A 25,638-nucleotide genomic window follows, 5' to 3' on the forward strand; every position below is an offset into this window, starting at 1 on the left:
ACAAGCACAATCCAAACTCCGCACCTGCACTACCAAGGTACTACATAACACTGGCCCTGCATACCTCAACAATTGCAATTGTTTTCACAAATCTCCCAGATACCTTGCTTGTTTGGACTCCTAATTGCACACATACCATGCATATGGAAGACTAGATCCAGCATCAAGTTGTCTCCTACATCGCTCCTAAATCGTGCCACTACACAAAGCACCTCCTCCTCTCTCTTCATAAATTCCGCTTTTCAAGTAGTCCCACTATGCCCTAGGTTTAGCTAGGTACACATTTGCTCCGTGCCAAGATACCCTCGCCAGGTGATAATTAGCTCTACAAATCTGCATAACAGAACTTTGGTCAACAATAATGTACTACCTGCTGATACAAATGACTGTTGGTAACTATGGATGTTGCAATCTATCTTCAACATACGTACCAATACAAGATTCCACCCTGATCAGAATGACATGCATTTACATGTTTAAAAGATGCTGGAGTCTGGCTACACAGGTAGGCCTGATGCAATATTTCCTTTGTATGCCTTGTGGATGGCACAATGTGTGCTGCAGTCCACAAGTGATATTAAACTTCATCATTCCATTGCTGTATATCCTGCACCAGCTATGGCTTTCCTGTGAAGATGGGTATGCTAGTTAGGATTCAGCCAATGTTATTATGTTTTGAAGTCATAGCGCATACCCTGGGGTGTGGACCACAATGCCCCAGTATGCAGGGGCTAAAACCAGCAGTATCAGTTCATAAACAATGGTGCTGACCGTGTAAAAAAGTCACTTTCTCACAATGAAAAACAGGTTTTAATGCCCAGATAATCTACACTTGTAACATTGAAGGATAATTGATTATTGTCGGCGCAGCATCCTGTTTTGAAGTGCAACCTGAAACAATTACTTGTATTGATAGTTTACTCTTGATAATGACTTTTTTCTAGATGCATTGACACCTGGTGGAAAACTGCCAAAGCTTGTTGGACGTCACCTGAAATTGGGAAATTCTGGGACAAAACCCACAACACCAAGTATGTTTATTTGGTATATTGTACTTTAAGAATGAAAAGGTGTTGGTACTAATTAGCCTATGTGGTTGGAATACATTGGTTGATGTCTGTAATTGTGGATCTGTGCTCCATAGTACTTTCGAACAACTTTGTGAAAGCTGCTAGACTTTACTTTAACTTTTGTTTCTCCTTTTTTTTTGTTCTTCTCCAGTATTTGATCTTTTTCAGATTCACATGCTTGAATCATTCCCCATTGCCATGGTGGGAGTCCCACAGTATAACTAGAAAGCAGTACAGGGCTATACATAGCCTGCAAAGGGTAAAAATTTTTTTTTTTAAATATCCCATTTACTTCATTTCAACTAATCAAACCTCAGTTAGTCTGACTGTAGCATAACCACTCCCCTCAGAACTACCATACCTCAGATTTTTGAATGCACATTTTGTTATGGTAGTCTCTCGGAGTTCTGTTCAGTTTACTATAGAAAAATCTTAAATCTTCAACTTATTAGATTGTCACCAGAATTACACTGTTGGAAGTCAATGTAACTTCTATTGATTCAAATCTGACTAATAAATGTCAGAAATTTTTATGACAAAAAAGTCCGCTTCAGGCCTTGTGGTACTTCCGGGAAGATGAGACTGCAGCCACAGGACCCTGACAAGGATTACATCTACTGCATATAACCTTTTCACAAGCTAAAGGACTGGAACATGCCACACCTTTTCGTCAGACTTTAAAAAAAGAGCGGGCTGACTTTTAATATGGCTACAGAATGTCAAAGCCAAGGAAATCTAGCTTCAGTGTATGATAGTGCACATCAGAGTCTACCAAGTAGCCTCACAAGAGACTGATCAGAAGGTCCTTCGTCCAAACGGAGGATGGAACAATAATGATAAAATAATGATAATTGCGCACTTATATAGCGCACGACTACCCGGAGGCATCTCGGCGCTTGTACGAATACCGCCGAGGAACCCTTCCTGGCTTTTCCCTGTGAGGAGCCCACTCCTGGGCACCCCCAAGGTGAAGTCCAGCATCCTCAGCGTTGTTGGGGCCGTGTTAGAGATTAAGCAAGCTATTGCCCAGAGGTGCAGAGTGGGGCTCATGATCAGAATAGGCACTGAGGCGAGAATTATCCGGTCCGAGGAAATTGAGCCCAAGACCCGCCGAGGCGGGAATTGAGCCCTCGTCCCGGCCCGACTACTGTATCAGGGTCTGCTGCTCTAACCATTGAGCCACACTTCTCCCCTGTGCCTGTGCTTTTTCCATTTTATTCCATTGTATTATGCTACCCTCAGAGACCCCTCCCCTTAGCACCTCCACTCAGCCATAGAAGATTGGCTGTTTTGGTGCAGACCAAATTAAAGAGTCGACATGGCTGTTTGCCATCCCCTCCCAACATCGCCTGTGGCATGGATAAGTCACCTCTCTTGCAAGCCTCATTGCCCTAAAGGCAGGGTGCAGCATGCCAAGGGTGAGGGCATAGTTGCATGAGTAATGTCCCCCTGCAGTGCCTGTGCCATTCAGACATTATAAGTTCAGTGGAGCCATTTTGAATACATGGTCTGGGAGTTAAATAACACAAACTACACAGCTGCATGATGGCTTTACGGAAGTCTGGGAAGTTTAAGAAACTTCCCAGCACATTACACCAACACTGATGCCGGTGTTGAATTTCATAAAAAATGCACACACAGGGCCCCTTGAACCACAGCCAACTCTGGTGCTGCTTTTTACTGGCTCCCAGCCATCTGCTACCACCAAACAGGTTTCTGGACCCCTTGGTAGAGAGCCCTCCTCTTTCTGGGTCTGGGAAAAAAGCAAATCTATGGCAGAGGTGTCATACCTCCTCCCCCAGGATGGCCAGGGTCTTCGAAGAGAAAGCTTCAAAGGCCTGCCGACTTTGTTAGCTACCCCCAGCCTTTTGCTGCTATCAGTAACTGGCTCCCACTGGTTCTGACCGCCATTTTGGGTGCGACATGGTGACCATGTGACATGAACACTAGCTAGTTGCACTTGCTTCGTGTGGAAAAAAAAATTCAAGATTGCTTGCTTTATTCACCTATTTTATTACTAAAGGAGCCCAAATTCCAGAAATATTCTTCGTGTTTCCTCTCATGAAGACTTTCATGGAAGATACCCACTGCTCACAAAGTGTGGCAGAATTTATAGGATTATTTGGAATTGGATTCCTTTATAAATGTAAAAGGAGCAATGTAACTGAAACTATATAAGAAGCCCAAAACATTGCTGTTTTCCTGCTGTACTCTTTCTAGGCTAAATCGCTGTGTTGTCCGTATTATTATCCAGTATTGGGGTATCTTTCTTGGATTCACATGCATGAATCATTCCCAGTCGTGGTAGTGGGAGTCCCATGGTACAGGAACAAATAACATAGCAGTAAGTAGTAAAAAACCATAGGCCTAATGGTTGCAAACATGCATTGCACAGCGTATTAGTCTCCTTTTTGTAAAAAGGACCAAACTGAAAAACACAACCAATCAGAGACCCGCACCCTGTAGAACCTTCCCAAGAGAGGCTGAGTTCCTCAGATTTTCACCGCACTTCGTTGTGTAAGGGAGTCTCCCTGAGCCTGGCTCAGTTTCTACAGTGATTTCAGATAAGTGTATATCTTATACTTTATAAGGATAATATTGAATAAACCAAAAACTAATACATAGGATTTTTGTCCTACTCCGTTTTAGCAGATATTATCCTTTTACCCACTCCAGACGTCTATTGGAGTATTTTACGGGAAAAAGGGGTCTGTGTGAAAAAGCACAACTGAGTTACTCTAGTATCTAATGTTAAATTATCGCCTTACCAAACGTTGGGTGCCATGTAGTGTAGTTCTTATATTCCCAATAGGCTCTGTGCATTGGAATAACATATACTATAGTTTAGACGTAGGACTGAGGTCGACTAGGTCTCTATCGTATATATTAGACTTAATTGTGAGTGCCAGCTAGCTCCGAGGTCACTCGAATTCACAAGAAGGGATTGGTTTCTGACAACCGCATAAACATGACAACTTTGTTTCCCAAGAATAAGAAATCAATCTCCAGTGTCGCGGAAACAATACATAGCTATTTTACTCAGTCAGTCGTGCATGTTTGTTTTCACCAGAGGTGCTGAGAAAATAGAGACTGGCGTTTTCAATAAAAAAGTATTTATTGAACAGCCTTCTTTCTCAAGCATAAGAAATGTACTGCTACAATCGTAAAATACCTAAAATATATAAAATAAATACAGTGATACAATAATGACTAAAAGTACTCAACTGGTGCTTCTAAAATACGCCTACCCCGGTGTACCTAACCTAAGTCTAGTACAAGGGAAGAAGTAAGTGAGGAGTAGCTTAAGTTTAGTATTTCTCTGCCGAGAATTCTCTAAGGGTCTAATCTACTCGGTACCTTGGTTTTAGAATGAAGGAGGTCTTGTATCTCTCTCTCTCAGGACTCTATTTCCCAGCAACCCGCAAGGGTAGCTTGGGAACACTGCAGCTGGATTTCTCGGCAGGAGAAAAGACAGAGTCTCTCAGTGCGTCTGCTGGAGAGTCTGCTTCCTTCGGCACTTGCTGCTGCAGGGCGTGGGGCAAGTAGATCGTCGATCTGCTCCAAACCACCGTGTGTTTGTCTGGGCAAATGTAGGCATATTTATACTTTGAAGGTGCCGAGTTTGACGTATGATTGGACTTGATAACGTCTTTGAAGACTCAGTTCTTCGAAAACTCCATGATTTCCTAGATAAATTAGTATTCAGGCAAGGGATGTCCCTAGCTACTGAAGGTGGGTCTTTCTAAGAAATGGTTGTTGATTCTCGGAACTTAGTGGAAGTAGCCCTGCCGTATTTGGACTGCATAGGCTCGGTCTAAATATGGTAATGATTTCTCTGCCTTTATAAGGATCGAGTAATCTATACCTATATAAGGGCATGAATCGGGAAAATTACACTAGGTTCCTAGATTCATCTACAGCAACTCTATCTATCGCCCCTCCTTCTATCTATCGCCCCTCCCTCTATCTATCGCCCCTCCCTCTATCTATCGCCCCTCCCTCCCTCTATCTATCGCCCCTCCCTCCCTCTATCCATCGCCCCTCCCTCTATCTAGCTATCGCCCCTCCCTCTATCTAGCTATCGCCCCTCCCTCTATCTAGCTATCGCCCCTCCCTCTATCTAGCTATCGCCCCTCCCTCTATCTAGCTATCGCCCCTCCCTCTATCTAGCTATCGCCCCTCCCTCTATCTATCGCCCCTCCCTCTATCTATCTATCGCCCCTCCCTCTATCTATCGCCCCTCCCTCCCTCTATCTATCGCCCCTCCCTCCCTCTATCTATCTATCGCCCCTCCCTCTATCTATCTATCGCCCCTCCCTCTATCTATCTATCGCCCCTCCCTCTATCTATCGCCCCTCCCTCTATCTATCGCCCCTCCCTCTATCTATCGCCCCTCCCTCTATCGCCCCTCCCTCCCTCTATCTATCGCCCCTCCCTCTATCTAGCTATCGCCCCTCCCTCTATCTAGCTATCGCCCCTCCCTCTATCTAGCTATCGCCCCTCCCTCTATCTAGCTATCGCCCCTCCCTCTATCTAGCTATCGCCCCTCCCTCTATCTAGCTATCGCCCCTCCCTCTATCTAGCTATCGCCCCTCCCTCTATCTAGCTATCGCCCCTCCCTCTATCTATCGCCCCTCCCTCTATCGCCCCTCCCTCTATCTATCTATCGCCCCTCCCTCTATCTATCGCCCCTCCCTCTATCTAGCTATCGCCCCTCCCTCTATCTAGCTATCGCCCCTCCCTCTATCTAGCTATCGCCCCTCCCTCTATCTAGCTATCGCCCCTCCCTCTATCTAGCTATCGCCCCTCCCTCTATCTATCTATCGCCCCTCCCTCCCTCTATCTATCGCCCCTCCCTCCCTCCTCCCTCCCTCTATCTATCGCCCCTCCCTCCCTCCTCCCTTCCTCCCTCTATCTATCGCCCCTCCCTCCCTCCTCCCTCCCTCCCTTCCTCCCTCTATCTATCGCCCCTCCCTCCCTCCTCCCTCCCTCCCTCTATCGCCCCTCCCTCTATCTATCGCCCCTCCCTCCCTCCTCCCCCCCTCCCTCTATCTATCGCCCCTCCCTCTATCTATCGCATCACCACAACATCACTATGCGCTACCACAGCATCACTGAACGCCACAGTATCACTCGTCGCCACCACAACATCACTCAGCTCCACCACAACATCAATCTGTGCAACCATTCAACAACAACTGGTTCAAATATGTACTCTCTGTTTCAAGCTTCATTACAAATGTCACAAAAAGATGTTAATATTTCACTTCTGTTCTTGGATTTTCGTCACAATAAAATACACTGAACATAATCTTCACAAAAGTTATTTACAAAAGTTTAAGCTATTGCCATTTATAAATAACAATAGCTTTTATTTAAGTATTAAAAATAAAAGCCATTGTTATTTGTAATATCAATACATCTAAGTCACGTAAATACAACACATATTGCATTACAAATGCTATAGGTGTCACATTTGCGAAAGTTAAAATTATTGGCATTGTAAATGACCAAGCTATTAATTTCGCTATTTTCACAACCAATACATAAATAAATTGGTCTGGTCTTAAGTATATAAAAATATTGGATAGTTTTCAAAACTGGTGTGGTGTCCTTTTGGTAGTGCTTACACTCTGGTACTGTTGGTTATGTGCAAATGCTTTACACACTGCCTCTAAGATAACCCTGACTGCTCGTGCCGAGCTACCAAGGGAGTGAGCAGGGGTTATTTTAGGAGTGTAACTCCCTTATCCTGACTAGAGTGGTGGTTTCTGTCGGGCTTTAACACATGCCCTAGCCTGCCAAAAATCCAATTTCTAACCATTAGCAATAAACAAATACCATTTTTTTTACTTTGGGCTTTAGTTATGTTTGGTCTTAAATTTTTTTTGTTTGCAGGTATTTAGTTGAGTTTTGAGTAAGGATAGAATGATGGTAGTGGAACTAATAAGTTGTTTTTTGTAGGTAGAGCTTGTATGTGCCTGTTAGTTGGGTGATAAAGGTAAAAGAGGAGGGAAAGTTTGAGAAGGATGTTTAGGAGTTCATAGTAGTGATATAGGTTTGGAATGAGTCGGAAGGAATATATATATATATATATATATATATATATATATATATATATATATATATATATATATATCCTACAAACGGCGTCAGTCGGTGCTGGCTGTCAGTAAATTTATAATTTTCGAAAGATGCAGGATTTCACTCCTACTCTGTTACACAACAGCGAGGTGTGAGGTGCTGCAGAGGTGGAAGCTCGGTGGATTGATATATATATATATCAATCCACCGAGCTTCCACCACTTCAACATAGACCTATGCACGTGACCCATATGTGTACAGAATATTTAACTTGTGGATAGGTATGCACATTTTTTCATGACACTTCTTAGAGTAAATGTAGCAGGCATAACTTCTGTATATGCACCTATTTAAACGTTGAAGAAGCTATTATGGCACTGTCTGATCTGCACCAGTGTCATGTGGTGTTGTTTACATTTTTCTACTTGTATGAATGTATCTGCTTATAACCGAAAGCTTATTTCAATATGCAATATGCAATGACGAATGAGTATGAATCTTGCTGGCTTCACCGATTCAGTGACCATACATACTGCCCAAGGACCACAATCTTAATATGGTTTAGCACAAGACAATGTATTTTATATTTTACTGGTATTGGATTTTCACACTGAAAACCTTTTTAGCTGCTTTCTAATTACCTTCTATTTTTTTCATTTTTTTAGACTTTAAGAAATTGCATGAAGCACATTTTAAGAAAATGGAATCAATTGACACATTTGTTGAGAGAAACAAGAAGCGTCTCGAGGCTCTTAGCAATCCAAATCCAGTTCTAAAGGTAAACGACTAAACAAAACGCTTAGAGGGCTGCGTATTTTCCATATGTAGGGGCACGCAAGGGCTACGTGCAACTTTAGCTTTCAGAGATAAAGCGTCTCTTGAACTACATATGTAGTTTGTATACTAGAGGTCTGGAATTCATTTTTCAGATTGGCAGATTGTGGTTTGGATGAGTGAGTGGAACTTCATTCGAGACTTGGGTCTGCTGAATGTTGCATCATTTTCTATTGCCTTTTCTTTTCTAATAGACGTTTGATAGGTTAGTCTTGTTCTTAGACTATAGAGAGCCATGATGTGTACTTGCATATATAGAAGCTAGTGAGCTAGACCTACACAGAAAGCATCTCTGAGGTGTAAGATGATGCGCACAAAGGTAAGATCAATGCCAGCGGCAAAAAAAAGAAACTTGTCACTATTCCTATGTTAGTGACTTTTTAAATCATGAGTGGATGCCTTGGAAAAAAAATATACATTCTGCTACTATAGCGTTTTATTGGGCTGATGAAAAGGATTTAATTTGAGATTTGATTTTTTTTTTTTACTGAAAAGCTTTGTGTATATATGTGAGAGTTAAAGAAAGAAATGCAAATGTCAAGGTACTAGTTCACAAAGTAATCGGACTATGTGAAGTAGTGGTCTTAAATGCCTTTGTGAATTAGCCCCATCAAACACCTATACAGATATGCTTGAAGAAATGAACCGGGATTGCTTGCAGGTCTGACAATAAATCAATACTTATGACTTTAATGAAAACTGCTTTGGAGGAGAGCCTGGATTACATTAAGTAACTTCTTTTTTCTACAATATCAAATAAAAACACCCAGGCACATTTTTTTCCCTTTTTTTATAGAGGCTGCAATAGATAAACGGATGGTGCGGAGTTCTCTGTTCTGAAAAAATATTGTGACCGCTGAGGCTCAAAATAGCTTTTGAAGTGAAAAAAAAAATGTTGGGAATTTTATGTGTTTTTTTGCGAGGTCCGGCTTAGCAGTCAGGCATTGTTTTAAGGTTATGAGTCTGTCAAAAATACCCATAACAATAGCTCTAGAGTGAGGTTAAGAAATCTTTCTTTTTAAACACTAGTTGGAGATACCTAGTCATGCAGAATTGCACCAGCCTCATGGATGAATACGTGGTCTAGTACTTCGACATCAGGGATGGATGTATACAGGCTTTAAACGCATAAGATGTCAGCACATAAATAGATTGCCCCCAATGGTGCTGGCACTTATGTTTGCTCAAATAGTTTGAGTACACCATAGTTGCCTACTTATATCAGGATGACAGGTTGGTGCGTGTCATTCATCATACTCCTTGCCCATAGGTAAATTCTTCTCTTAGAACTAACAATCTTCATTTCTGTTATTAATTTGAGGAACCGACGTAAGAGTTAAACATTTGAGTACTATTTTGATTTTTTCAACTGGGATGTGTCTTGATAAGTCAATATCTTTCCTATGACCTCTCTCAATTTAAATATACTCTTGTATTTTTAAACATGTTTGTTTTGCTTCCTTTGTATCTCTTTACAAAAGGTAAAACCGATACGATTGTTTACCTACTACAGTGTTGTCTCATTTCTTCAATATTCGCAACAAAGAGAGCAAACAAAGTAACCCCTCAGTGGGTTGTGCATCTTGATCTGCAATTTTGTATTTTCCTACATAAACGTAGATGATGGAGTTACACAAGTTATGACATAAAGGCTTGAATTTAGCTAAAAATGATTTATTTTCCTAAACCCTGCAGTCAACCCTCGCTGCTAGAAAGGAAAACTCAGAGGATAAGATGAAGAATTCTGGCAAACCTGAAAAGCCAAAATGCACAGAAGATTTTAAAACTGGACAAGGCGCTGAAGACACAGTCACTGAATCAGTAAACGAAAAGCCAACAGACGGTAAGAGGAAATGCAGTACAAAACTAAAAATGTAAGCGTAGTTGAAAGCCGAGGGTAAATTGACAAAAGTAGTCACATGCTTTGCTCTCTGCATGCACTGGATTTTAAAAGCTTTTAGTTTATCTACTGCAGGCAGTTTGGAGTTTCTTAACCAAACAAGCACAATGCCATAGGAACCTCACTTGCAAATAGTGTTTGTGTACATTCTCCTTCTATGTAACCTATTGAAAGCTAAATAGTGATACTAAATAGTAGATCTCCAGTTTGCATCATACTTCAGGTCGAAAAGGCAATTTCAATCTCAGTATTGGGCCCTGAAAATGCAACGTACTCTTATGAGCTTGCAATAATCTAAACAAAGTCTGGTTGTCAGGTTCTCAAGCCATTCAGTGGTTTGACTGTAGGTGCCAGCGACATTTCCTACGGGAGCCAAAATGACAAAACACACATTTTCTACCCTGCCCTCTCCCTTACCTTTTTATTCCCTTCACGGAACAGCACCGAATTTTACATGCCTGATCTTGTTTGACTACAAAAAGAGGGTGCCATATTATTTGTTGCAGATCCATTGATGGAGTCCAAATTTATAGGTCAATCATTTCATCGGAAATTTCGGTGAACCATAACACAATAGTCACTGTGTTAAATACCACTAAAAGTATTACTCTGTTGCTGTCACCACCGTGTAGTTACTGTTCAGACAGCTATCCATTTTATTTTTATATTTTTTTTTCCTAAATATTTTGACCCCATGGACTGATTTGCACCAAATTTGGAAGTCTTGTTTAAAGTCTGGCACTGCAAAATTTTTCTTTTTTTTTTTTTAATTTATTTTTTGATCACAGAATGCAATACATACAGAGCTGACCGCCTACAACCCATCACGGGCCGGCATCTCTTTAAACTGGACTACCTTGCGCTCAGCAATAAGGGTAAGAAGCATACAAGGCATATATTCAACAGGTTCCTCTTCTGGCAGACTTAGCTCCGCTCTATGCATAGTCATATAAAACAATACATTTTTAACGTTTTCTCCCTCCCGCCCTCCCCCCAAACACCCGCCCCCCCCCCCCCCCCCCAACTCCCTGGTAGTTGCTCCTTGTGTGTAATGGTGTGTGCATGGTAAGTGTATTGCGCCCTCCGTCCCTCCCACCCGAAGCCCAGTGACGGAATAGGCACATCCCTGACTGCTTTTATCTGTGTCCGAGCGCATGGTGTGACGTGACCCCGCCGCGTCAGTACTATTCTACTTATAGGTCCCCTTCGATAGGCTCTGGGTGACCCTCCCCCTCTCGTGCTGTGGGTTCCTCATCAGCGTCTTGGGCATTTAAGTAGGTCTGGTACAGGCCCCAGAAGTTCTTAGGTCGGCTCCTAGGAGGGAGCAGCTCGCCATACAGTTCTGATTGTGTGTTGCAGTACATCATATCATTGGACCACCTTTTCAGCGTTGGTAGTGGGCCCCTCAACTAACACATTGCTACCACTCTCTTTGCTAGGAGCATGCCCATGCCTAACAGTTTTCTCACCGCCACAGGTACTGCTTTCATGGATCCCAGAAGGGCAAGGGCGGGGTCCATGGCCAGCTCTAGCTCTACAATTGTACTCATTTCGGCAAACACCCTATGCCAGAAGCGCTGCACTCCCGGGCACGTCCAGGCCACATGTAGGAAGTCATTTATCAAAACAACAAGCGGTCCTGAGCATACAAGAATAAGGGAGAGCACAAATAATGTATATAGATCACAGTGGACTTCTATATAGTTCAGAGTTCCTTGACTAGCCGGTCAGGGAATATTTAATAGTTTGATAGATTATTTAATCTCAAAATGCAACACATAACCCGAAACATTGGGGTTATAGTAGGGCAGGAACTCTGAACTATATAGAAGTCCACTGTGATCTATATACATTATTTGTGCTCTCCCTTATTCTTGTATGCTCAGGACCGCTTGTTGTTTTGATACACTTGATACCCATGGTCCCGAGCCATTTAATGGGTTCCCCTTGTCCCTCTTTGATGACATGTAGGAAGTCAGCCACAGGGGCGTGGCATCTCTCGCATTCTGGGGTGTCGCAAAGCCCATACCTATGTAGCCTCTCCGGCGTGTAATATATGCGTTGCAAGTATTTGAAGTGGACCAGGCGATGCCGTGCGTGGAGTTTATATCTGATATATCGGAGTCAAAGCCTTGCATGCGCTCAGCCAGGGTTTCTTATACGCATATATTGCGTAGCATGCCTTGTAGGTATGCTTCCTCGGGGGAAGGGATGGGTGGTATTGTGAAGGCTCCAGGAGTCCACGAAGTGTACTGGGACCGCGGGAGGTTGTAGTATCTAAGTGCGCCGGAAGGTTTCGATCTGCCTGATTGGCGAACAGGTATATGGCCAAACTCGGTTAAGTCTTAGGCGGGATAGCCGTCGTCCGGCGATTTGAATAAAGCCGAATTGGCGGGGCGGCCAGAAAGATGACTGGTCCGCGGGTGGAGTGGTTGCTCTGCAGGCGCCGGTCACAGGAGCTATCTATAGAAGGCACACGAAAACGGCCACAGTCTCTTGGGGATAATGAGGCAATCGCTGGGCAGGCGCTGTAGGCCCGAGGTCACCGCACACACAGCTGACTGGAACGCCAGTCAGAATCCACGCCAGTGACCCTTGCTTGCTCTACTGCCCGCACTACCGGCCGCCTCAGGGGTTAACCGGGCAGGTGTCAATCTGGTGTCAAGTCTGGAATCTCCTTCTTCACCTAGATCTGGAACATCATTATCCTATCTAGTCTTCTGGTCATCTAAAATGGCCGCCAGGGACTGGGCCGTATATATCCAGTGCCCTGAGGTGCTGGCTCGTGCCAGTAGGTTCTAGAACCTTCTTTGGGCTAGGCCAATGACATGGCACTTCCGAGAGGTTTTTGGGACCCTAACAGCCACCATACTGGGGTTCTAGAGCAGCCATTTTGTGTACCTGAGGGAAATAAAGAAATTCCTGTCAGGAATGCGCGCCAAGTAAAAAGGGCGCCAAAACCTTGAAAGGTCAAGGTTCATGGAGGCTCCAAGGGGAGTCACTCACATGAGGAAAAAGGATGGCCACCATTTTGAGGCCATTCATACAGGTTGCCAATCCCAGTCTATAATGTCACAGGTTTCGCCAGGTGCCTTGTAAATAGGTGCCAAAAACCTTGTGAACAACTGGGCGTCAAGGAACATCCAGCCCCATGAAACAGCACACAAAAGGTCCTGGTAGACAAAGAAAAGCGACAAATTTTGGGAGGTACAGGGGAACAAAAGAAATCATAGTGGTGAGGGGACTCTCAGAAGCAGACGGGTCTAACATCCGCATATAGAGATATGCGGTCTTCCCACGTCGCAGTCCAGTTTAGCCTCTAATCATGGGGTCCCATCGAATCCAGGCCGCCAGTGGCTCTAATGCCAACACAAATAGCAAAGGGGACAATGGGCACCCCTGGCGCGTACCACGACCCAGTGGGAAGTCCCTAGAAATATGGCAGTTGGGCAGGACCTGTGCCAGGGGTTGTGAGTATAGCAGTTTCACCCATGCACAAAATTTGGGTCCAAAGCCTAGATGCTCGAGGACCGCAAATAAATAAGGCCAATCCACCATATCAAATGCCATTCGGGCATCTAAATAAAGGATGACTGCGGGCTCCTGGCTATTACAGCGCAGACCCTCCGCAAGTTGAGGGCGGTGTTCCTATTGGGCATAAACCCAGATTGGTCCGGATGGATCAGTGTCTCGATGTGGGGTCATTTTAGCCAGAATCTTAGCTTCCGCGTTGAGCAAGGATATTGGACGGTATGATGAGCAATCATCTGGGGGTTTTCCAGGTTTTGGCACTGCAACTATGGTAGCCATTCGCTGGTCATGTGGCAATTCCCCCGTCTCCAAGCAGTTTAGAAACCTTGTCAGGAGATGCGGGATGTTAGTTAATAAAGTTCAATGGGGATCCCATTGGGTTCCACAGCTTTCCCTGGCTGCAAAGAGTGGATGGCTGAAAGGATTTCATCTGTCGTAAAGTCAGCCTCTAAAGACAGGGCCTCGTCCTCTGATAGAGTCGGCATTCGGATATCTTTAATGTAGGTTTGTGTCTCTTCTGTTGTCATTGGAGAGTTGAGGGTATGAACTTGTTCAAAATATTCAGCCAGGGTGTCTACTATGTCTTCAGGGGCAGTAACAATTGCGTTAGCCGGAGTGTGGAGTTGAGCAATCGTTCTCTGTGCTCTTTCCCTCTTGTCTAACCACGCCAGGAACTTGCCTGCCTTGTCTCCTACCTCCATATATAGTATGTCGCGTAGCTTGGAGACACAATTTAACCTGTTCCCCCTGGTATTCTCTAAGCATGCACTGCTTAAGACGCAGGTTTTGCTCCGTCTCTGCAGTGGGATTCTGCTCATGCCATGCCTGAAGCACAGCCAGGTCGGCCTCCAGCGCATCTAATTCGCCACTTGCCGTGCGTCTATGGCCCGTTACCGAGGCTATGGCTTGTCCTCTCGCTACAGCCTTGTACGCTTCCCATAAGACACCAGGGGACTGTACAGAATTCACATTATCTTGAAAATAGTGCTTTGTAGCTGTGTTTATATCCTTGCAGATTTTGGGGATTTGCAAGTAACCTGGAGCAATAGGGAAAATTAGTTTTCTCACTCCAATGTGCATCGTGTAAGCCAGGAAGATGGGCGAGTGGTCAGATATGCCCAGAGGACGTATCTCAACTTCAGTCAAGTGGGGCAGGCTGTCCGCAGAAATAAGAAAGTAGTCTATACGTGAAAGGCTATTATGTACTCCCGACTGGAAGGTGTAGCTACGCTCAGTGGGGTGTCTATACCTACAACCGTCTGAGTCCCAAAGCGTCAAGAAACCCAGTCATACGGGAACTACCCGTCCCTACTGTCCTACAAGGGCAGCGATCCATGGCACCATCTATAACTATTAAAATCGCCTTCCACAAGCAAGTCCCCCTCCGGCAGGCCCAGTAGGAATGTGCTAAGCGCCGGAAAAGCCACAGAGTGGAGGGCAGGGGGGATGTATACTGACACAATATTAAACTGCTTCCCCTCCCATTGACATGATATGGCTGCGAACCGCCCCTGTGCATCTGTCCAAGTGTGATGTATGATCAGCGGAAACTGCTTACGCACCAGTATGCCCACCCCTCTAGAGCTTGATGAGAACTCAGAATGCGCTCCCATTTTATAGCCCCAGCGGTCCATAGCTTTACATGTTGAACTTGTGGAGTGTGTTTGTTGTTATAATGCCACCGCTGGCGCGGAGCGCTGAATATACTGCAACACCAGCCCTCGTTTGATTCTATCCCCCAAACCTGGCACATTCCAAGTGAGTAAAGTCAAGGGAGATACCGGGGTTAAAGAAGGGACATCAGTACCAATTTCAGTGCACGCCGACATTGTCCCAACTGCCATAATTAGCACATTGTTTCAAACCAACCCCAATATAGCGCACCCTCGTAATAATACCATGTTCATTTTGCTTCAGTCTTTGCACTGAAAATAAAACATTAGAACTTTGAACAAATCGAAAAAAACCATCTTGCCCCACCCTCCCCCGTCCTGCCTCCCTGCTTGACGGATTCACAACTACCCGCCACCCCAACAAAGCAGAGTGCTTACTACCCATTTCCAGGTCTTCTATGAAGGGGGGGTAAGAGAAGGTAACCCCTGTCCTTCTACCGCCGGTTGCTCCAAAAGTGCCAATGACCCCAATTCTTTTGCAGATATCAATTACGTCTAAATGTGAAATAAATCGCCAAATACCTAAAACTTTCTCTGCAGCTAATCCCCCACAATGGGCTATTTAACAATACCTGGGAGCAACAATGCACTGTGTCCTCGCCGTCACATCTACGTACAAAGCAATAGAAGAAATTGTCTTGGGGAAGCCAGGTCATGGCTCCTCCACGAGCCGCTGTATCTTTTAACTCCAGACATTGTATCTATTGCGGAGGGTGTGTGTTCATTCTTGTTCCACGTCGTCTTATTGGTCATTGTGTCGCGGCTCGCGATGTCCATTGCGGCCTGGCCTTGGGGCCCTGTCTCCATCCATCCATCCAGCCAGTCTTGTCCTTCTGCAGGTGTAAAGAAAATCCACGCTTTCCCTTCAGCTTCCACTCCGAGTTTGGCAGGGAACAGCATGGAGTATTTTATTGCACATTCCCGAAAACTTTCTTCACGACGAGGAACCCCCTGTGCTGTTTTGTAACTGCTGCAGTGTAGTCTGAAAAGATTGTTATGGTGTCATTATCTATTCGGAGCGGCGGGGCCGTCCAGGCGGCTTGCAGGATTACGTACCGGTCTCTAAAGTTAAAAATACGTGCCAGGGGGGGGCGTGGCTTGGCAGCAGCCAAGATGGCCGCATAATACCACGGCGCTCCCGAAGGCCCCGCATATCCGGCACTAATCCTGCAGCCACAAGAACTCCAGTGACGTCATTCCCTTGCCGGCAAGCTTCGGTGCAGGGAAGTGTTTCTTTTCCCTCCCCGACGACCGGGACCGCAGTGGTGCGGATCGGCGGGTGAGGGCCTGCTGCGGCCTTGTACACGGGAGGCGGCAAACGGAGCACCGACCTTGTGTTCCTGGCCAGCCGAGCGGAGAGCCCACCCGGAGCCGGCGGCGGGCACTAGACGCCGCGGAGGCCTGCGGTGGTAGCGGGGGGTCCAATTCCCGGCCTGAGTGCGGCCCTGTCTCCCCCCGCCCCTACATGAGGGTGCTTCTGGGCAATATCGGCCAGAACTGGCTGGCGGTACGGAGCACGGATCCGGGCAGTATGACAGACTGCTGGCAGACTGGAAAGGAGGCTGCGCCTGGGGCCCGGTGGCCTGGACTGGTGACATATGCCCGAACCCCTGCCGGTAAGCAAGTGGAACACTGAGGGACGTGGTGGGAAGCCCACTGGCGGAGGATCAGACCTTTCAGGGTCTCCGGGTGGTGGTGAAGGAGCGGGGCCCTGACGACGGTGGAGCGCCTCTGGGACTGCCGGGAGGACGCCTGGGATTGAGGCTGGGCGGCGACTCTGCGTGAGGCCGTCGCAGGCCTAGGGTGGACCAACACCGGTGAATCGAGGACGCGTGCTCAAACGGCAAGAGTGCAGGTGTACCCCGGCTCAATGTGCTACAGGCTGTGGTGAGAGAGCGGCCACGAGAAGGAGCACAGCAGGAATCGTCGCACCACGGCCAGGACACATCTTCCTGGAAACAGCGTTGGAGGCCCTGAGAGGCGGACGCCGCGTGGCGGAGGGTGGTTCAGGTGTTGGATAGGGCGGCGAACTGTGCCATCTGTGTTCCTGGGGGGGACCACCTAGTGTGGCCATGAAGCCCAAGAAGTCCGCAACGATGCAAACTAACACAATGGACAAATACACAGCAGCGCCGAGCGGCGGACAGGGGACACGCCCTGTGACCCAGGGGGGGCCCGCTGAGCCTTCCTTGGCCTCCATAATGATGGCTATACAAACACTGGGTACCACGCTGGAGTCCAAAATTGATAAAGTGTCCATAGAACTAACGCTCCAACGGGCGGACTTGAACAAAACCTCAGAAAAGGCCACGCAGAACGCCACGGATATTGCGGAACTCCAAAGCGCCACAAAGCAGTTACAGCAACAGGTCCAGCGACTCTCACATCAACAGAAACTGGTGGCGGCACGGCTGGAGGACCAGGAAGGGAGAGCCCGAAGAAATAATATACGAGTAGTAGGGGTGCCGGAGAAAATGGAGGGAGCAAGCGTGGACCTATTCCTGGAGGACTTAATTCTGAACTGCCTTAAGCCTAAAAGACTGTCCCAGTTTTTCGTTATTGAACGAGCGCATAGGGCACCGGTTCCGCCGCCGCGTCCAGGAGCCCCGCCGCGAACCATCATTGCGCGGATCCTCAATTATAGAGATCGGGATGCCATTCTGCAGGCAGCTCGCCAACAGGGGGATCTATGCATAGATAATGCCACATTTAGACTGTTCCCCGACTTCACACTCCAGGTCCAGCAGGAGCGCCGCTCGTACACTGAGGTGAAGAAGAAGCTTCGCGAGCTTGAACTCAAATACATGATGTTCTACCCGACACGCCTCAAGATCCTGGCGGACGGGAAATCCTTCTTTTTTACATCCCCAGAGGAAGGGCATGCATGGCTGGAGGAACGGGGGAGCTCGACGGAGGGACTCCGGCAGGGAGGAAGCTGGAGGAACACAACACACATTCTCCGGCCTCATCGATGGGATCCGCTGGACAGGAACGGCGTCTGCGGGGCAGTCCTAGATCGATAGGCAAGACCTAGGACCCGCAGCTTGTCGGTGTCACCGGACATGGGTTGAATAGACTGAGGCGAATGTGCAGGACTGGCCGTCAGCTGTGTACATGTAATGTATATTGACGCTTTTGTGGAAGGGAGTGATGAGACATGGTGGGGTTGAAGGATGTAGTTCTTTGAAGTAGACCCCAGAGGGAAGGCACAACGGTAAATGAATAATACAAATCAGACTGCCGGGTTAACGGGGTGGGGGGGAGCTCTATAATTCGGTGTGGCCGATCGGCTGGTGAGGGTGATACCCGTTACAAGGGGTGGAGAGATGGCTGTTACAGTACGGGAGCAGGCCGGATGGAGTCCTCGGGTGGTGGACTTGGTTAATACACTTGTCCCCTGGTTTTTCGTTATAAGGGCCACAGGCACTCTGCTTGTTGGGGGATGTCTGGCCAAGTTGGCCGACGTCGCAGGGTAGCAGGGAGGGAGGAAGGTATGGGGGGTTTGGAAGGGACAGGTTCCTGTTTATGTTCTGCATGTTTGCTTTTATATTGTATACATGTTATGGCTCCATTGGCACTATCGGTGGGTGGGTGGGAGGTGGAAGGCAGGGTGGGGGGGGGGGGTTGCCCCTTGCTATTGGTTTGCGAGATGGCTGCGACACAAACACCCAAAACACAGCACATTAATGTTGTATCCTGGAACGTAAATGGCCTGCAGGATAAGATCAAGCACACTATGGTGCTTCAATATCTTCGTAGACACGCTCCCAATGTCGTCCTCCTACAGGAGACGCACCTATTAGGAAATCCATGTAAGGCCCTGGATAGATTTGGGTACACCCTACGCGCACACGCTGGCTTCACCAAGGGCTCCAGGGGTGTGGGGATACTTATTAAGAACTCCCTGCCATTGATCTTGGGGCAAAAGTGGTTAGATCCCTTGGAGGTACGCGGCGCTATCAACACAATGGGAGGGCAGGACACTCCACTTGTGCTCCCTCTCTATCCTCCCTAAGTTGCACGCGGCCACTCTCCCTGATGTTGGGAAATTGCTCTTGGATATGCCTAATGGGACGCTGATCCTGGGAGGAGATATGAACGAGGTCATGGCAAGGTACATTGACAGGTCATGGACCCCACTGGTCAGAGGGGGGGTGGCCCGCCTTAAGGACTTTGTGCAAGCTATGGGCCTGGTAGATCTATGGAGGGCACATAACCCACAGGTTCGACAATTCACACATGTCTCTGCGGCCCATGGTTTTGGGTCCCGGATAGACTACATCTTCACACAAACGGGCAGTATAGGCCTTTTCAGGGATGGGCATCACAAAGCACAGGGACTATCTGACCATTCCCCGGTGGGGGTGCCCACGGCGGGATTGGAGTGCCCATTTACCCCCCCCCCCTCCCCCCTCCCCACCCCCCCAACCCCCCCGCCGATTAGACACTTTTATCTTTAAGGCTCAGGTGTTCCAAGAGAAGTTTAGGGAGAGGGTGGACCAATACTTTGCAGAAAACGTGGGCTCCGTTGGTTCTCCCGGGATAGTCTGGGAGGCTTATAAGACTGTGGCAAGGGATTTTGTCCAGGCAGAGGTAGGGCGCCGATGTAAGGACAAATATGCCCAAATTGACCAGCTAGAATTGCAGCTCAAGGAGGTAGAAGATGGAAGAGGTCACACTCAGGAACAGGAACAAGATAGGCAGCATAGGGCACGCCTTCTGGCCAAGGAACTGAAAGACGTGTTTACGGAACAGGTGAAATCGCGTGGCCTTGCCACCCAGCGACGAGTGTACGATTTAGGGGACAAGGCCAACAAGATGATAGCTGGGCTGATGAAGAGGGATAGGTAACGGAACTGGGTGCCGGAGATAAGGCGGCCGGATGGGATAGTCCGAACCGCGAGCGTGGAGATTGCGGAAGAATTTGCGCTCTACTACGAGACTGCCTATCAGTCTCAAACAGTTAGAGGGGAACAGGAGTGCAAGGATTTCCTGGCCCCTCTGCAGCTCCCCACCATAGACCAAACCGACAAAGACATCCTAGAGTCAGACATCACAGTCAGGGAAGTGGAGGAGGCAATGGGGACTTACAGAAGGGGAGAACACCGGGACCCAACGGATTCCCGGCAGAAGCGTTTAGATGTGTAGCAAGTAGAATTGCACCTCATATTCTCCATATGTTCACCGAGGGAAAGCGGACGGGGCACCTCACGAGAGATCTACGCCTCGGCTACGATAGTAGTCATTCACAAGGCTGGCAAACCTCAGGAGATGTGCAGCTCATATCAACCCATATCTCTCCTTAACTATGAAACGAAAATTTTGGGGAAGATCCTGGCTACTGGATTGGGGGCAGATGTCCAGTCCTTGATCCACCCGGATCAATCGGGCTTTATGCCACACAGAAGCACGCAGCTCAATCTGCGACGCCTGTTTGTAGTCATTCTTACGCTATCTGCGCGTCCTGGGGTGCCGGCGGCCCTGCTCTCCCTTGATGCCCATATGGCTTTTGACAGCATGGAATGGCAGTACATCTATGCAGTCCTGGAGAAGCTGGGGTTTGAGGACAATCTCAGGTCATGGGTGAAGCTTTTATACACGGAGCCGCTTGCAAGGGTTCGAGTCAATGGGGCGGTGTCGAGAGAATTCCAGCTGGGGCAAGGCACAAGGCAGGGATGCCCCCTTTCCCCGAACCTGTTCGCCTTGGCACTAGAGCCACTGACCCACTGGATACGGACGGATCCAGAGGTACAGGGTATAGATTTGGGAGGAGGTTGGGAGGAACGCGTATCGCTTTATGCGGATGACATTTTGCTATATGTACAACAGCCGCCACATCCATACAGAGGCTGATGGCTATTTTGCATGCGTTTGGGGAGTACTCTGGGTACCGCATCAACTGGGACAAGTCCCTGGGGCATGTTCTGGGGGGTCCGCAACCGCAACTAGCGGATGACTGCAGAGGGTTGGTGTGGAGAGAGACATTTTGGTATCTCGGAATATGGATCACAGCATCCGACGCTGAGGTTTTCCGCATGAACGTGTCGACTTCACGGAGCCGTGGAGCATTGGAGGACCCTCCCACTCTCCATGATGGGCAGGGCGGTTTTATTTAAAATGATGGCCCTCCCCCGACTATTTTATGTCATGCAGAGTTCGCCCTTTTTAATTCCGGAACGGATCTTCAGAACAATAGAGTCTGAGCAGCGTTCCTTGCTGTGGAGTGGTGGTTGCCCTAGAATAGCTCTTAAGAAATTGCAACGGGGCCCTATGATGGGGGCATCGCTGTGCCAGATATCCGCCTGTACTATTGGGCAACGCAATTGATTCATGTAAATGGCTGGGTCTTTGCCCCGCTGGAGGAGCCCGCGTACTGGGTGGACCGGATGGCCCTAGGTAGCGGTTCCTACTTAGCAGCTCTCTACACCAAGAGTAGACTCGTCCGGCCCTTGCCGCCCCAGGCGGCAGTGGTTGTGTGGGTGTGGAAACGGGCGACAAAACTCCTGGGATGGGAGGCAAAACTCACGGAGTGCACACCTCTGTGGGCAGGTAACTTCCTCTCAGAGGTAGCGAAACTGCGGGGTCTGCGCCAATGGAGCCTCATCGGTACTGAAGTGTTGGGGGACGTATGGAAAAGGGGGAAGATGATTGAGTTTGTGGACCTGCAGGCGGAATTTCAGATGGGGGGCAGAGAATTTCTGCATTATCAACAACTTAGACATGCCATACATACACAGTTGAGTCAGGGAGACTGACTGCCTGAATTTGCCCCGCTCGAGGATAGGCTACTGCTTGACCCTATGATTGATAAAGCCATCTCCCTCACTTATAAAAAAGCTCATTAACAACCTTGCGGACCCTCTGGGGCCCCTATGGAAAAAGTGGGAGTCGGAGATAGGCCTGCTAGATGATAACGATTGGAAGGAGGCCCTGCAGTGTCCCGAGAGGTGGCAGTCCGTGCCAGATTCCGGTTGGTTCAGTTACGTATCCTCCACAGGTCCTACACCCCGCGCACGGTACAATACAGGATCGGGTATGTGGCGTCACGCTTTTGTGTGCGGGGAAGAGGGCACTTTCTTCCACATTCTATGGGACTGCCCCAGAATCCGAGCGTACTGGACCAGGCTGACCGCCATAATGGAGGAGGTGGTGGGGGCAGAGGTTCCGCTAGAGGCCCGGTGGCGCGTCCTTGGGGGTGACAGGTGACGTTGCCTGGCCATGATAGGACAAGCCGTGGCTAGCCCTAGCTAGCATGGTGGCCTAGAGCAACATAGCACGGCTTTGGGGGAGTGATTTATCGCCAACTGTGGAAGGGTGGGAGTCTGATCTAGATTGGTGCCAGAGGGCAGAAAAGGTCATCCATGAAAGCAGAGGATGCCCCAAGAAATGGGAGAAAATATGGGGGGCGTGGAGGAGATATAGAGGGGAGTGGATAGACACCCAACCTGGGCCTGCAATGGAGTAAACAGAGTATAAGTCAATGTCCGCATTCCACCTGGGTACGATGTGTAATTCGAAGTTGTGAGGTGCCTTGCTCCCAGGGGGCTACGTGTATCATTAATCTGATATGACCTGGACGCATTAAGGTGTGGGCGGGTTAGTGAGGGTGCGGGTTGTGGAGGGTGGCTGGATGGGGGAGGTTTCGTTTGGGGTGCTGTAGGGTAGTGGTACTGTATTTGGGATGTTTAGAAGGGAGGCTGTTCTGGGTAGGCTGCATGGATACTGTTAGGGGGGTGGGGGGTTGTTTCTTTTGATTGATTTTACTTACATCTGCCACTGAACTGCTAATACTGACTGATGTGCAATGTTGCGGAGCCAAGTTTCATAATAAAAAGATTTCCCCCCCCCCAAAAAAATACATGCCAGGATAGACCGTGGGGGGGCTCCCAGTTTTGGTCTGCCACCTGGGACCTGGTGTGCCCTCTCCACGAACACATGTATTTTTAAAGCACACGTTCACCCTTTGTGGCTTTTTGATGCTGAATAAAAAACATTTATTGTTAAGCAATCCAGTGGTACTCATTTTGTCAATGGTGGAACAAGTTAAAGCGGAGTGGACCTGGTGGGATTTGAGCTTTGGCTGTGTCCTGGGTCCCTGCCAATCAAGGAACACAGGCCTTGGGTTCCTATCTAAAAACTGTACTAAAGCCTAAACCCAATTGGCATCTCTGGCCACATGTCCGCCCCTAGTAAATGGTACCCTAGGTACCTAGGGCATTGTGACCAGAGAAGACCCCTAAGGGCTGCAGCCCTTACTGTGCCACCCTTAGGGCCCTGTACCCTGACACACACACACTGCCTTTGCAGGCTGAGTGTCCTGGTGCAGAACTAAACAAACAGTCCACATGGCACACATTCCTGTGTGCCATTCCCACAAACAGACTGCCCTGGCATACATCAGCCACCCCTCTAGCTGGGTGCCCTATACCAGTGGTGTGGGCACAGGTGCATGAGCCCTGTGCCTCTACAGTACCCAGGGCCATTCCCGGACACTAAGTGCAGGGATGCCGTTAAGAGTATATGGTTTTGGGAGGTTGTCATTACGAACTCCACAGCACCATAATGGCTACAATGAAGGCTGACCAGTTTGATATCAAACTTCTTAGCATATTAAACCCACACTGATGCCAGTGTGGGATTTAATGTAAAATGCAATACAGAGGGAATCTTAGAGATGCCCCCTGAAACCTAAACCTACAATCCACGTCTTGTCTGAGAAGATGCCTAGGCTGCCACACAGAAGACATGTTGCTGGACCCCTGGGTGGAGAGCTCCCGCTCTCCTGGGCCTGCAACAATGCACATCCTGGGACGAGGTGCCAAGTCTCCTCCCCCAGGATTGGCAGGGGAAGCTACAAAGGCATCCCGCCTTTGTGAGCTTCTCCAGACCACTTGCTGTACTCGGCAACTGGCCCCAACCAGTTCTGACCCCACTCTGACAGGAAGACTGGCGGGAAATCCTACGTCATATAAAATCAGCCGAATAACAAATTTCGAATTTCTTCAGCCGTCTGCTCCAGCATGCAGACTCTATCTGTAAGGTCTCCTACCTGCGATGCCAAGGACTGTTGCGCCAGCTCGAGATCTGCAATGTTGGATTCCGTCAGTTTCACCCTCTTGGCCAGCTTCTTGTGTTCCTTTCTGAGGCCCAACCCTATTGACACTACTGATATCTTGATTCAGGGTGGACTTTCTATCAGCAATGGCCTTCAGTATTTTGGCCAGTTGTTGCTGCACCTGATCGTCCTTCTGGGTTTTTTCCTATGGAATTTCGTCGTGTTCCTGCGTGGCCCCCGCTTGTGTCTCTCTTGGTTTGCCCATTGCGCTAGAAGGGATGCAAGCACTGCTATTATTGCAGAGATACGTTAGGGACTTTTGTCTGGGTTATTATTTATTATTATTTCAGAGTTTTATATAGCGCGAACAAGATCTTTGCAGATATCAGAGCGCTTTACATAGACGGGTACATGAGGGAACAAAGTCAAATAGGTGGTCGATAGTTCACACAGTACAGAAGGGAACATGAGGGAACAAAGTCAAATAAGTAAATCAGTAGATCATACAATACAAATAATACAATTGGGTGGCTGCAAAGCAGTCAAGTGGGTGATAAGACAGCTCGTACAAGTAGATAAGGGGTCAAGCAAGTAATACAGATCATCGCAGGGTGTTGATAGGGTTCGAGATAGTAGTACAGGTGAATTTAGCCATGAGGATAGCTTTTACTTCTTTTTTGAAGAGTGTAGTGGAAGAGATAAGCCTGGTTTCGGGAGGGAGTGAGTTCCAAATCCTAGGCGCCATTCCTGAGAAAGAGCGTTTGTATGTTTTCTCCTTCCGGAATCTTCGAGGTTTCAGCAGAAGATTGTTTGCGCCTCTCGTGTTTCTGATTCCCCCAGAGATTGACAGTTTCTGAGCAAGGTAGCCGGGTGAGTTTAGGTGTACCGCCTTGTGTGTCATGCAGGCTATTTTCAGATGTATTCTGGCTTCAAACGGCAACCAATTCAGGGATTTCAAGTCAGGGGTGATGTGGGAGTGCTTTTTTGACCCCGTGATGAGTCTCGCTGCAGCATTTAGAGATGCTTTTAGTGGTGCGGTTGTAGTTAGTGGGAGTCCGCAGAGGGCGGTGATGCCGTATTCAATTCGAGGGATGACTAGTGCTTGCACCGCTGTTTGGAAGTCTTTGGCTGGGAGGTAGGGTTTAAGTTTCCTCAGAGTATTGATCTGGAAGTTCGCTCCCTTTGTTGCTTTGCTGACATGTTGCTGCATGTTGAGATTGGTGTCGAGTGTTATGCCTAAAGATTTTGCTAACTCTGGTTAACTCTCCAGCACAGAGATGCACCCCAAATTTGTCCCCAGCAGTGTTCTCACCCAGCGCCAATAGTCTGCTCAGATTCCCAGGTTAGCGTTACAGCTCCTCTCTGCATGAACACCTAGTCCAGGGTAGCCTCTGTCACTGGCCGTATCCACAGTGACTCCCCTCAGGCCAATCCTGGTTCCAGCGCCACTCCTGCGGTTCCTACTAAGTAGACCCTCCGTTCGCCTCGTGC

General features: G+C 47.9%; 1 protein-coding gene across 2 annotated transcripts in view; it reads left to right on the forward strand.

The window, feature by feature from the left end:
- NUSAP1 (nucleolar and spindle associated protein 1) overlaps positions 1-25,638 on the forward strand; it is a 240,467-nt gene that overhangs the window by 98,416 nt on the left and 116,413 nt on the right. Inside the window, exons 5-7 of one of the 2 annotated variants that reach the window (XM_086937195.1) lie at positions 945-1,031; positions 7,820-7,932; positions 9,684-9,831. In XM_086937195.1, the coding sequence (XP_086793321.1) occupies positions 945-1,031; positions 7,820-7,932; positions 9,684-9,831 (348 nt within the window). The remainder of the gene's footprint in view (positions 1-944; positions 1,032-7,819; positions 7,933-9,683; positions 9,832-25,638) is intronic. The other variant, XM_086937197.1, reaches the window with a different exon arrangement.

This window comes from Lissotriton vulgaris, chromosome 9 (genome assembly GCF_964263255.1).
Source record: "Lissotriton vulgaris chromosome 9, aLisVul1.2, whole genome shotgun sequence".
NCBI classification, from domain to species: Eukaryota; Metazoa; Chordata; class Amphibia; order Caudata; family Salamandridae; genus Lissotriton; species Lissotriton vulgaris.